Genomic DNA, 13,464 nt, shown 5'->3' with positions numbered 1-13,464 from the left:
TCCCCCAGAAAACACCTAGATGAGAATAATGGATTGGGCTCCCTTTTTTCTCCACTTGAAAACTCTGTTGTAATTGCAAAAAGAAGATATGTTACCTAGTAAGCAGGAGGAGATGGGGCAAAGAAAAACACTTCAGGAACTCAAAAGAATTATTGTTTGGATAAGCCCTTAATCTTTTATAAGGAAACCAATTTTAGGCATGAACTAATCTTTAATCCCAAGTGGCTAATGTGATGCAGCAAGAAAGCCACTGTGGTGTAGTGTGCATACACCAGAGAGATACAGGTCAAATCCCCACTCAACTATGAAGCTCACAGGGTAATTCTGTGCCAATCACTAACCCTCAGCCTAACCTATCTCACAGAGTTGTTGCAAGATTATTATTATTTTTAAAAGGGGGGGGGAAGCCATTCTAAGCTTCTTGGTAGGGAGGCAGGATACATGTGTGATAAAAAAATAAAAAGAAAAGCAAAGCAAAACAACAACACCCTATCAATATATTTATTAGCACTACAGGGAAATCCTATGATTTTGTGAACCGCCCAGAGAGCTTCGGCTATTGGGCGGTATAGAAATGCAATAAATAAATAAATTTCTATAGACTAGTCAGTCTTCTGAAATTAACTTCCTACTGTAAGGCTATTCCATATGTAAGCAGGTAGAAGGATAAAAATGTAAAAGAAATAAAAGTTTCTTCGAAAATATTCTAATAATTATTGAATGTATATAATGTCTTCAAATTTGTATCTTATGTAGTGGCAGGGTTTGGCGAGTGGACTCTTATATGCCACTGATTTAGGCATCTACACATAACAAACTACTCCAATTAGTTGCTTGGTATTTTGGGCAAAACAACAGTTTTTATAACTGGTGATATCAAATCTATTTCAAAAATGGGAGTTTGTTCTGGAAGAAACATGTTGATGCAAATGCTAAAATACTATAATTATACACTATATGTTGGAGTAGTATGCTAAATAAATTAAGGGGAGACAATTACAAGATAAAAAGTCTCAAGAATGCTACAGTACAAAGGAGAGAGAGTTGCAGGTAGTTTATGGAACAAAGTTGCATAACAAAAGTTGCTGCCTTTAAATTTATTTAATATTTGATTTCGATGGTGTCAGCTAAAACAGCAATGTCCGCAAGTTGGTGAAAAAACCATCCAGTAGTCATGTCATAGACATCTTATATTATTTATTGTGGTAAAACTGAAATCATCATCTATATACTATTAATACAAGACATTCTTCAAGTAGTCAATGTTTAAACCTGTTATTAAAACAAATTTCTTCAGTACAAATAAACGTTCTAAGACATATTAGGTACAATGTACAAAATGTTTAAAGTGAACACACACAAATGTTTAAACACCACGCAAAAACTGAAGAATACAGGCTTTCCAAACAGAATTTGAACATTTTGTGATTCAATTTACTATAAAAGTGTAGGAAAGTCACCTTGTTTATGATTTTATAGCAAAATAAATCCAAAATACTTCTGTGTTTTTCCTTTTAATATCAGGTGGTGGAAGCTATCCCTCACTACCTGCTAGAATGAAAACTTTACAGGGCCGTCAGATTCAAATTCTTTCCCCATTCATAACCAAATACACCTTTTGCCAATTCATTTCAGAAAATTGAATATTTACTTTTAAAGCAAAGAAAAATATATTACCAATAATTTCTCCTTTGCCTTTGTTGCTATTAAGCTGAGACAGAAATTTCTAGAAAACAGTGTTGTCAGGTTGTTAGAGAGATAACTATCAATGTCTGCTTCATTGTATATATAGAAATCGTTATAATTGATGGTTAAGTATTATACTTTCGCAATAAAATAATGTATTTTTACCTCTGTAAAGCTCTTTCTTAAAAAACAAAAAGGACCACATGACTTCTCTCTCTTCCTTTCCAAGAAGTACAAACCATTTTTGAGGAGCCAAATCATAAAAAATTGCTTATATTTAAATATCCATAAGAAATTTTCTATTATAATTACTGTTGTGATGAGAATTAAAAAGAAATCCAATACAACAAAGCAAATGCATAATACAACTGCACAAAGGTATAGTTAAATGTCTATTTTAGCACTATAGTGGCACAAAGGTTAATTTTCATTATGTCCAGATGCATCTCTCCTCCCCCATCAAGAAATCTGGAGAAAGACAACTTAATATCATCAGTGAGGAAAATAGGGAAGTTGATTTTCAAAGCTTTTAGAACTTGATTCTGACCTTACTTTTATACTGTTAGTTTTACTCTCCCCTGTGCCAGTTTGGTGCATTCCCTTCCCTTATTGTTTTATTATGATTTTATTAGAATGTAAGCCTATGTGGCAGGGGTCTTGCTATTTTATTGTTTTACTCTGTACAGCACCATGTACACGGATGGTGCTATATAAATAAATAAATAATAATAAGTAAAATACATAAAAGGAAATATAAAGAAATACACCAAAGTCACATAAATAGTGGCACAAATGCTTAATCCTAATAGGGAAGTCATTTTAAAATTACAGTCAGGTTGCTGAGAGCTGCAGATTTCATGTAAGATATGGCTTACCTACAGCTACATTTCTATATCAAATCCCAAATCCCCAAATAATGTCCAAGAAACATGAAAATATCATAGTTTTCAATTAAGGAAAAACTAAACTCACACTCTCAAATATGTTAATGCTTACAAATAAAATCTACTTACTAAGTCCACAATCCTATCTATACATACTTACCTTGGAATTAAGTCCCACTGAACTCCAAGGGGCCTTACTTTTGTGTAGACACACATAGGATTGCACTGAAAGGCTGAAATTCTATGCACATTAGCTCCACATAACTATGCATAAGATACTATTATATTAAAACTGAATAACCATGAAGCATAAGTGCCCTGTATATGTGACAGAATTAATTGGGGTAATTTCCACTTTTTGTTTCTTTTGATTATTTCATTGACATCTATGTCACCATTAAAGTTATTTGACTTTACCTAATTCAGAAATCAAATGATGACATTAAGAGTGGAGAAAGATAAGAGGTAAGACACCTTAAGAACTATTAAAGACAATATAGATCATTCTAAACAAGGGGGGCATGTTCATAAGCAGATGTAAAAGTTGATGGTCAAAGTCATTTATTAAAAATTAAATGTATGCCTTCCCCCCCCATTCCAAGCTGTACAGATTGTCTCGTCCCCTAACCTCTCTGTCTTATCAATGATCATCCCCACCTCCATGTACTTCATGAGTCCACATATAACCCCAGCATCATGTCCCTGCAATTTCTAATCACAGCCCTGTTTGGAACCAACATGTCACCCAAATGCATCTCAGGAATGGTGAGCACAAATGCTAGAAAAATGTTTAGAAAATGGTAGCTCAGTATTTTACTACCGTTGGCTCAATCCCCCAATAATGCCACTAAAGCTATGACTATCAAGTTCCAATTCTCTATGACCATGTTAACAAGCTAACACGTACAAATATATGAAACGGGGCCAGGGATCAGACAGTTTCTCAAAGATGTTTCCAATTTTGTCCTAAACACAAATGAGCAAATCAAAAACGCTAACTTACAATGTCTGCGCACATTATTCTTTCGTCTTCACAGCACATTGCAATTTATTTTGAGGCCTAAATTATAGACAGAACATCACCTTCGTTTTAATTATGTGCACTAATATGGTTAAAAGCTTGATCATCATATTTTGACACATTTAAAGAGGCCATATAAATGTACATGCCAAATTACCCATGCAGTGCATATGAATTTGATTTGTGTTCACTTTCGAAGCCGGCATTACCATTGACTGCTGAAATGTGTTTACAGAAATCCCTTTTTGAAGAGTTAAATAAGCACTGTTTTTCCTATAATGCATTAAGTATATAACCATTTAACATTAGCTATCACAACCAATATCAAATATCCCGTATATTGCATCCTCCCTGTCTCCATTTTAAAATGTGCAAGTCACAATATGCAGATGACAGGTTCTCTATGAAACAGAAAAGGCTGACATATAATTGCACTTAATGTTCATTACATAAAGCTGCCAACTAACCTTGGGAGCACGTAACCTAGACAGACATGATTTAAGGTTTGCAAAGGAATCCCCAGACTAACACTTCGGTGACAGCCAATTACAGTCCCAAAAACACAGCCCCAGTAAGCAGTCTGCTAGTAGAACTTGAGGAAAGGTAAAGTTTCTTACAATGAGTTACAGATTCACAAGCAGAGGAAGACAAGAAGAAAAAGAAAAACAGAAGGAATCCAGCTACCAGGCAAATGTGAAGCAGACCCCAAGATCGTGATACAATCCAAAGATGTAAATTATTGTAAATCATCACTGTTGTTCAGAATTTCACACAGACATTTGTGCCAATTCTGGTATACTTCTCCACAGACACAATAAGGAAGCGGAGAGGGAGGGGGAGAGAGAGAGAGGGAGAGGGAGAGAGAGAGAGAGAGAGAGGCAGGGGCAGGGAAACTGTGAGAGTATAAATGAAGTTCTGCTGTCCATATGCTTTAACGGCACAGGAGTTTAGGCTCTTTCAGCATTTTGTATGCTCTCCAAATCCTCATGAGTCACAAAAATTAAAAAGCTATATCCTTCTGGATGCCAGGAAGGGCCTTACCACGGGCCTTTTGTCAAACTTAAAAAGGGGGAGGAAAGGAAAAGCCACAGAATTGGGCAGTCCCACTTTACTTGACTACTGTGATGTCACAAACCACATGATTCTGTCTCTCCAGTAACAGTGCTTGCAAAAAAAAGGAGTTTTAAAAGCTTTTGCTTTTTTGGATTGTGTGAATGCTTCATTCGCCTCACAAACAACCACAGAACCACAAGTGCGGTGCAAACTTTCTCCAAAAGAACACAGCAAGAAGCCTTTGGTTTTTAAATGGTTAATCTCAACAGGTCACCAGCAGCCACCGAGACCAACAAAGTCAGTAAGTGCTCTCAAACCACAGTCTATTCAGTAATAGTAGATCTGTCAAATATTTGCTCATTTCTTTTTTGTTTTGTTGCCTTGCTTTTTGCATGTTACCCGTGCTTCAGAATTTTTGAACAGAAGGGAAAAACATAGAATCTATGTGGACCAGGCATACTGTAAAAGTAAAACAAAGCTTGGCTATGGTTTGTAATTTCAGTATAAGGCTTCAAGCAGACTTTGCACAAGAGGATACACACACTGTGTGACAGGAGGGGAGAGAGATGGCATCGAACAGTCTCTTCAGCTCAGTGACACCTTGTCAACAAAACTTCTTCTGGGGTAAGTGTTTGCATGTCCAAATACTATGAAATATTGCTGATTGTCACGAACTTTTTGCTGCTTATGTACTACCATTTTCTTAAAAACCACTATGTATGAACACAGTGAAAACAGAAATGAACGAAACATGGTTATTTTTAAACACACACACACACACACACACACACACACACAGAGAGAGAGAGAGAGAGAGAGAGAGAGAGAGAGAGAGAGAGAGAGAGAGAGAGATCTAAGTAGAACTTAACACATTTTACAGTACCTACACTTGCTTCAGCAGCAGGTGTCCTCACCTTTTAGCAATTCCCTATATGATTATTCATATAAGAAAAAAGCTTGGCTGTTAAGAGCAGCATTCAAAATATAGAGTTACTGTGCTGACACTCAATATTTAAGCATATCATGTGAAGGACTAGGAAGTAAGATGTCAACTATTTCAGAATTGTATCATCACTAAGGAGTCCAAGTCATTGCAGCATGCAAATAGGATAATTTACATAGTTCCCAATACCTGGTAAAAATTCTTAAGATAAGAACGTACTGCTCATTCAATATTTCATTAACAACATGAAAATGGCATCCTGATCCTAACGCCTTTAATTGTGAAAGTTTAAAAGTTCCACTGAAAGTAAATCTTACTGATTTTATTATAAGCTTACTTACAAGAAAGCACGCTTCGGATCACAGACTTTGCCAAATATGTACACAAAACTTAAGAACTTATGTATTTGTTTGTGTTCTCTACAGAAATTAAAAGAAATTGCTTTTACAAATGCACCAAAAGTTACAGGTCTAGAAACCTTTGGCATAAAAACTAGGAAGCAGCAAAACAGAACAAAGATGCATGATTCTACAACTGTAGTAACATGTTTAAAGAAGCGCTGCATAACATACCTGTTAAAATAGACATCTTAAATTATCATCATAGGATAATAAAATAACTCAGCATATATACTCTACTTATTTGAATGTCTGCACATGAGGAAATCTCCCAAGCTATAAAACAGCACCTCTAACATCCCTTTGATCTTACCCAACTATGATCTGTTTTTGAAATTATGTCAGTACATATATTAATACCACATGAAATAAAACATTGCCAATTTTTGTTTAAGAATACATAATATATCCAAATAGCTTCACTGACCTCTATAGAGTTAGTAAAGTAGTTGAGATTTAGTTTCTAAAGATGTAAGACCTGGCTAAACCCAAAGGCTATTCAAAGCCTTTTGACCAAAGAGTAGAGATTTTTCCCTTTCTTTCTACAAAAGTATCTGTTTAAAAGTATCTAAACATGACCAACATATAGCAAGGAAAAAATTCAGAACACTTACAATATTTTCTTAAAGTTGTCCATCTTGGCTCAGAATTATGTTGGGGCTGTAAGCTAATGAATTTTCCTTCAAGAAAAAAAATCTGATTGATGCCTGAAATACTTTCAGTGCATATACCTACATTGAGCTTGTATTGTATCTAGCTGATGGTTGGAGTTCACTTTACCCCTCCTACTTCACACGTTTCAACTGGCTCTTGTTGGAAGCATATGAATCCACTGCAATCTGTGAGCACAATTAGACATGAAGTAAGGCTTGTACTCATGGAACAGAGGGACCTATTTAATTTCTGATATACAAAGACATCTGATGCATTACATAGCCCGATGCTTCAAAACCTACTTTTTGCAAGTTCGTCACACTGAGTTACAGTGTAATTAGGCAGCCAGCATGCTAAAATGTGGCACAAAAAACCAAGGCTTTTTAAAGTGGCAGGTAAAAAAAAAATCTACTGAAACTTCTGCTTTAATGAAGCACAGCATAAATGTAGCCAGACCACATTATCCCGGTGTTTACAACAGGAAATACAGTTTACATGTATAAGACTTTCTTTTCCTTTAATCCAAAAAGAGATTACTAGAAATAAAATTGGCTAAAGTTATCATAACATGTAGTGCTGACTGGTTAATTCATCTACTTTGGGCCATTCTTTAAAATACCTGAAAGGTCCTGGGACATGGGCAAAGCATCCTTCCAAATGTGCCACATTCAAATAAGGCCGTCCAAGAAAATGTGTCCTTAGAGAAAAGCTGTAATGATTTTTTTCAGGGAAAAGATATTAACTCTTCCTGACATTTTCGTGGCGGCAGCACTTGAACAGGTTAAAGCTATTTGTTTTGTTCAATCACTGTCTTCTAACAGACAAATACAGGCAAGCTACACTATCCACGTTTTAGTCATTTACTGCTGACACGTGTTAATGAAGTACTCTGGTTCATGTCACTGGAACTTTTCATCTGGCCCTTCATTAGTCTCTCTGCACTTTCTTCTGCCGGGGCTCTAATAATCAGCCATATTATCTTTATCAACCAAATTAACAGATATCAGTTATGAAGTGAACAAAGGCTGATATTGTGGGTTGGAAAGGAAACATCTGATTTCCTCAGTTCACATCTGATAGACATTTATGTAACCTTAAGAAGCATATCCTCATATGTCAGGCAGAAAGTCTGAATACGCCAGTAACTGCATTCTATAATTGTAATATTCCATATAAGAATCAAATGTAAATATTAAAATTAAACTTGTTAACTTATTGTAACAGCAACAGTAAATATAACCTAAATGTGTAGTTCAATGTACAACAGGCCTGGAGCACAATCCCCTGCAAGCATTGAGCAGGGGGTTGGACTCAATGGCCTTATAGGCCCCTTCCAACTCTACTATTCCATGATTCTATGATATAAATGAATAAGTTTTCGTACAGCTCTCATTCCTTTCAATGGGGCTTGTGATGGAAAATTTTCTTTTGGATTATGCCCATAATTTACATGTGATCTTTAAGTTAAGAATATAAGGGATGAGAGGCCCAAATTGTTCAATATTCATGTTGTTCATCCTTTATTGCTTTTAAAAGACATTGTCCAAAGTACAAAATGAAAGGGTAGGTTGCATTTTCAGGAATCTACATATTATGCTGTATTCCATTACATGCTGATAGCCAAATTAAAATAAATCACCAGTTTATATAAATAAAAATGTCACATAATGCTGCCGTTCATATGAATCATACTCCCTGAAATAAGGAAACGTGAATTACCATTGATTACAATCTGTTCTTTACTCCAGAGTACACCTATCAGAGTCAGTGGGCATCTGCAAAAATCAGACAATTTAGGGAAACTGAACTCATTCTAGTATTTTTGAAGTATTTTTAAACTCTGGTGAGGGAAGAGCATGCAAAACGTTTAAACTCACAAGTCCATCCCTTTTTGCTATGTTTTTTATTTATTTCACATCTTTCACATTTACACTCTTTTGTAATACTACACAGAAAACAAAATGAATTAGTTTATTGATCCTGTAAGTATCGATATTCCCCTTATTGCTCAAGTCCCCTAAAAGGATAAATGTTAGTTAAAAGAACACCAAAATATTTGACAGTTAAACAAACAAGTAAGTGGAAAAAAAGCTAATTCATAGTTGAGGCTAAGATTTTTATCAGGCATACAGGATTAATTTTTATTGAATGGAAGCATTCACAAATCAAAACTTAACTCTACTTCAATACTTTCATACAACGCTAATCAATTACAAACCTTTTCTAGTGATTCAAAATCCATGTGCTTTTAATTTCATACACTGGTGGTCTAAAATATAGAAATGAAGCTGAGCTAAGTCAGTCTGTATAGAAACTTTTGCTTTTTTCCCAATAAATATTCATCTAGAGATTTTTTTTTTAGATTTTTTTTTCTTTTTTTTTTTGGAGAGAGCTGCTCATATGAAGTCTGTGGTAATATTTTTATACTGTACCTCCTTGTTGAAGTAAAGGTTAGGGGTTATCAAAATACCTCAACTGTATATACAAAAAAAGAGGAAAAGTTAAGTATTCACATGAAAAATCCAAGGGAACTATATTATTTATTTTTGCATTTCCTATGATTAATGATGCACCAGTGCATACTTGAAAACTGAACTCAAAGTAGGGGTAACACCTCAAATTTCTTTATAAATTGGGCAAATGTCAAATCTGGTAGGCTGTATTAACTAGCCTATGAGAATTTTTAAAAGAATCTGCCACCCCACTTTAATATAACATAGCAATATTGCGAGCCCTCAAATGTATTGTGATTTCTTGAGAGGTAGTCTAGTAATGGCCTAAAAATACATTTTAATTAGAATACATAACATTTGTGTTTTTTTCAGTGGGATTGACTTTATGTTTTAAAAGCATAATCCTATGTATGTTTACTCCAAAATAAGTCTGACTGTGTTCAATGGGGCTCACTCACAAATAAGTGTTTGGGAATGCAACCCCAAAAGCACAATTCCATTTAAACTTTCTATGACTGTAATTTGCATCAAATAATAAAATGTAAATAATACTTAATGCTTTGAAGTGTCCACATGAACATTTCCCCTATCATATGGCAACATAAAGAGCAACCTGAAGGAATAATGTAGAAGTGGAGCAAGACACTCGCTTCATGGGCACGAGCATCTTGGAAGTCTCCTCCTTTTCAAGTATCTCTGTCAAACAACACAAAGAAGAAGCACACAAATAACAGTTTTGCAATAGATATGCAGCAAATTCCTACTCCAAGTATTGCAGTTAATGGAATAAGTTCAGAACACTCAGTGAATATATACCATTAATAAAGCATCACAATGAACTGTCCATTTAGTATACCCCAGAGTATAAGAACTTGGAACTGAGGAGCTCCAAAGTAACAACATTGGAATGGTAAATCCTGATGCATTTTCAAGTTGCTGCTGGAAATCCAACTTTCCCAGGAATTTAAAAAGACAACAACTAAGAATTCTGTTTATATGTTAAGCATGCATTTCTGCTTTTCTCATGAGATATAATTTTAAAACTATATACAAATTAGGCTTAGAACACTGTACCTCAGGCTGAAATCCTATGCAAGTTAACTTGGAGGTTCCACTGGACAAGGTAGGGTTTACTTTCAAGTAAACATGCATATGATTGGGGGTTTGGTCATAAAGACAAATCAGAAAAATGCAAGGATCTCCCTCTCGAAACATGTCAGGCTTACAATGCGACCACAGCTTTTTGTCTATAGACAGCAGACTGCCACATAATTCATGTGACTTTAAATGCTCTCCCCCCACACCCTCTCTTTAAGCCAACAATTCAGCAACTGGACCAGCTACATTTCAATTATACTGCTGATAAAGGCTACCACCCTCCACACATTAGATTGCTTAACTCCCATTTACTTCAATAGAATTTAAACAAACTGTCTGCAAAAATGGAGCCCAATGTTTCCATTTCTATGGCATCACTCCACCTGAAGCTGCTCAGCTCTGTTCTTAATGGCCTCTTGCGTGTTTTTTGTTTTTAAACTTATGGCATTTCCTTTCATAAACAAAGGGTGTTCACTATTTATTAATAGGATTTTTATATCCCTTTTCCAGGAATGTTCAAGATGGCGTACATTATTTAAAATTAGCTCAAAATGACAATAAAAATACAATAGCAGATGAGCCACACTAAAATAAAGGGGAGGTTTAACACACACCCCAAACAGTAAGCAACCCAAATTGCTTGTGTAATTAGGAAAGCAAAATCAGTAGAGTTTAGTGCATCAAAGCCATTGAAGATACTGATCTTACACCTATATAACACTGTGCTAGATCATAGCAATAGTTCTCACAGTCTCTCTCACACACAGTGCTAGAGAAAACATTTTAAAGATAAGCATCAGGTAAAATATCTTTTCACGCTCTATTTACTTCATCGTAAACTTGTTTAACACTTCCACTAAGAAAAGTATCCATTATTCATTGATTGTTTTTCCTGCTCACACTCAAATGCACACACACACGGATCTGTCTATCTATGCACACATACACAATTCTACTTGTCCGCATTCAATGCTCTGAGTGCTTCAACATATAAGCTTCCTATTTCATTACAAATGCTTGCAGATTTGGAAAGGGGGGAGGAGGAAACGAGGAACTGCCTATTGATTTCTGATTATTAACCTACTGAGATAGGGTCATTTCAATTTCTTAATGTACCATTTTGTGAAAAATATCATTTCTATTAATTTAGATTAAATACTATATGTAAAATTTAATATGTATGTAACAAAATCTAGTTTTCAAATTTGACCTGTCTCAGAAAAATATTTTGTATCCAAGCTTGCTCTTTCTAAAGTTCAGAATTAGCTACTCTTCTATTATATCAGATGAAGAGTTATGTGTAACTCCGAATATGTGCATCCTCTAACATTAGACATAGATCCCATAACTTAGTCCCAACAAGGCAACACTCATTTAGACTAAAAAAAAAGATTACACTTCTTTGGAATTTTTTTAAATTTTTTTAAAAATATCTTCATATCAAGTTGCCTGTATTTTCAACAATTTATGTCAAGAATATTTTCTGTAATTCTTATAAAAATAATTCACATGATTAAATTGAAGGTTAAAAACGTTATTTCCTCTACTTTCTGATTTTAAGAAGTGATACATTCATTAAAGTCAAGTACTTTTCGAATTAAGAATGGCTTTCAACTTTTAAAACATTAGAGCTAATAAACACGTGGCAAAGATGTTTCAGCAGAAATTCAATAAAATGGAAATCAGTATTATATATTTTGACAGACATGCGCTGCAATCATAAATGCAAACTTCTATATATTTTCCATTGAAATTAATGGGACTAACCTCCCGACTCATGTGTTTAGAATCATTGCCAGACAGCCCAAACTGAAATACATTATTTGGAAGCCTGCCCAACTGTTTAGGAGCAGCATGTAAGCCGCTAGTTCATACAACCAATGGCACAGTTAAATAAAATAATTTCATTTCATTTCTATCGTGACTTTTTTGAGGCAGTGTACAACCAGGTACTGACCAGACCCAGATGAGCGTAGCTTCAGCAAGACTGTGTCACTGAATAGATCCTTAATCATAGGCTGCAACTCAGAAAGCTACTTTGTTTACGTCAAGTGTTTGCATGCACTGGAGGTGGGGATGGGAGGGAGAAGATAGCTACCGTTCTCAACGTGAAACACAAATGTTCCACTAAGTGCTTAGATTAACAATGCAATCCTATACACATTTTCCTGGGAGTAAGACATACATATGTCAATAGACATACATAGGATTGCACTGTAAGTTGTTCTTAAGGTTTTTGCAGTAAATTGCTAATCTTTGTAGTGACTGTTTCATGTTGCTAGGATTTATTTTCTTGAGAATACTGTATATAAATCTTTTAAAGTAAAGGGGTATTAAACTTAATAGGGACAAAAAGTTTTCATGAAATGCTTCACACCTATATTATATGTACTTTTCTTTAAAATAGAGAGTTATCACACTTACGTTATCTTTAAGGGAAACATCCCTAACGTAAAGAATTTTAGGAACACAATAAACCTTTATGTAAATATTATGGTTGATGAAGAAATCTCAGACTAAACTTAACCAAAATATGTAAATACTTGCAGCATGGTTGATATTTAGAAGCCACCATTACACTAGCTTCTCAGTATCTAATTGAAAAACAGTAAGAAAACCATCCTGCTATCTTCAAGTGAACACCTATAAAATAACCTATAAACACACCCTAGAAAATACTATATCAATAAGTTATTTATGAAAAATAATTTATACTGTTTTTCTAACAAAAAAGATCTCAGAGTGCATTTCTTCTATTTTAGAATTGATTTTCAATTTGTAAAGGATAATTAGAAAACCACTGGAATGCTGCTTGTTTGGGATATCAAAGGACTTTAATAAGGCAGCAGTGGAGATCATTTAAAAAATAGAGGTAGAAGTTCAATGATGTACAATAAAAAAACAGTCTTGTTATACATTATTTATTCCCCAAAATAATCAGTACTATTTGCTTCCCTGAAGAAAAACTTCACTAAACTATATATTTATAAATGGATACTGTGGCTTCCCAGTTTTCCAGTAAGCAATACTAAAATTCAGTTCAAATATCCTTTTCCATCAAGCAGTTTAGCAATTACAACAATGAATGACTTCTTTAAATGGCAAGGCCCCCAAACCACTGTTTACTCAAGTAGCATAACCTAGTATACATTAGCAGAACTTCTCCCTTTTTCCCAAAAGAATTTTTAGCATGAAGGTTATTCAATTCATTTCACTTCCTTTCCAAACCACTCCCATATCTGAGTTCAGGGGGGCACTTTGGGTTTTTTGTTTT

At 34.7% G+C, this 13,464-nt stretch overlaps 2 protein-coding genes across 10 annotated transcripts in view; one reads left to right on the top strand and one right to left on the bottom strand.

Moving 5' to 3' along the window:
- SUPT3H (SPT3 homolog, SAGA and STAGA complex component) overlaps positions 1-13,464 on the bottom strand; it is a 349,923-nt gene that overhangs the window by 284,289 nt on the left and 52,170 nt on the right. The window contains exon 1 of one of the 2 annotated variants that reach the window (XM_063115943.1): positions 6,600-6,634. The exons of the other annotated variant lie outside the window; for it this stretch is intronic. Within the exon in view, the coding sequence (XP_062972013.1) occupies positions 6,600-6,622 (23 nt within the window). The 5' untranslated portion in view covers positions 6,623-6,634. Of the gene's footprint in view, positions 1-6,599; positions 6,635-13,464 lie in introns of those variants that run through there. 2 annotated transcript variants of the gene reach the window in all.
- Positions 4,836-13,464, top strand: part of RUNX2 (RUNX family transcription factor 2) — a 346,128-nt gene continuing 337,499 nt past the window's right edge. For 6 of the 8 annotated variants that reach the window (XM_063115934.1, XM_063115933.1, XM_063115932.1 and 3 more), the window contains exons 1-2: positions 4,836-4,945; positions 5,147-5,268. In XM_063115934.1, coding sequence (XP_062972004.1) covers positions 5,211-5,268 — 58 coding nt within the window. In that variant the 5' untranslated portion in view covers positions 4,836-4,945; positions 5,147-5,210. Of the gene's footprint in view, positions 4,946-5,146; positions 5,269-13,464 lie in introns of those variants that run through there. The other 2 variants (XM_063115931.1, XM_063115935.1) reach the window with 2 other exon arrangements.

This window comes from Elgaria multicarinata, chromosome 2 (assembly GCF_023053635.1).
Source record: "Elgaria multicarinata webbii isolate HBS135686 ecotype San Diego chromosome 2, rElgMul1.1.pri, whole genome shotgun sequence".
In the NCBI taxonomy this organism is placed as follows: domain Eukaryota; kingdom Metazoa; phylum Chordata; class Lepidosauria; order Squamata; family Anguidae; genus Elgaria; species Elgaria multicarinata.
This window is presented reverse-complemented; position numbering and strand designations above follow the sequence as displayed.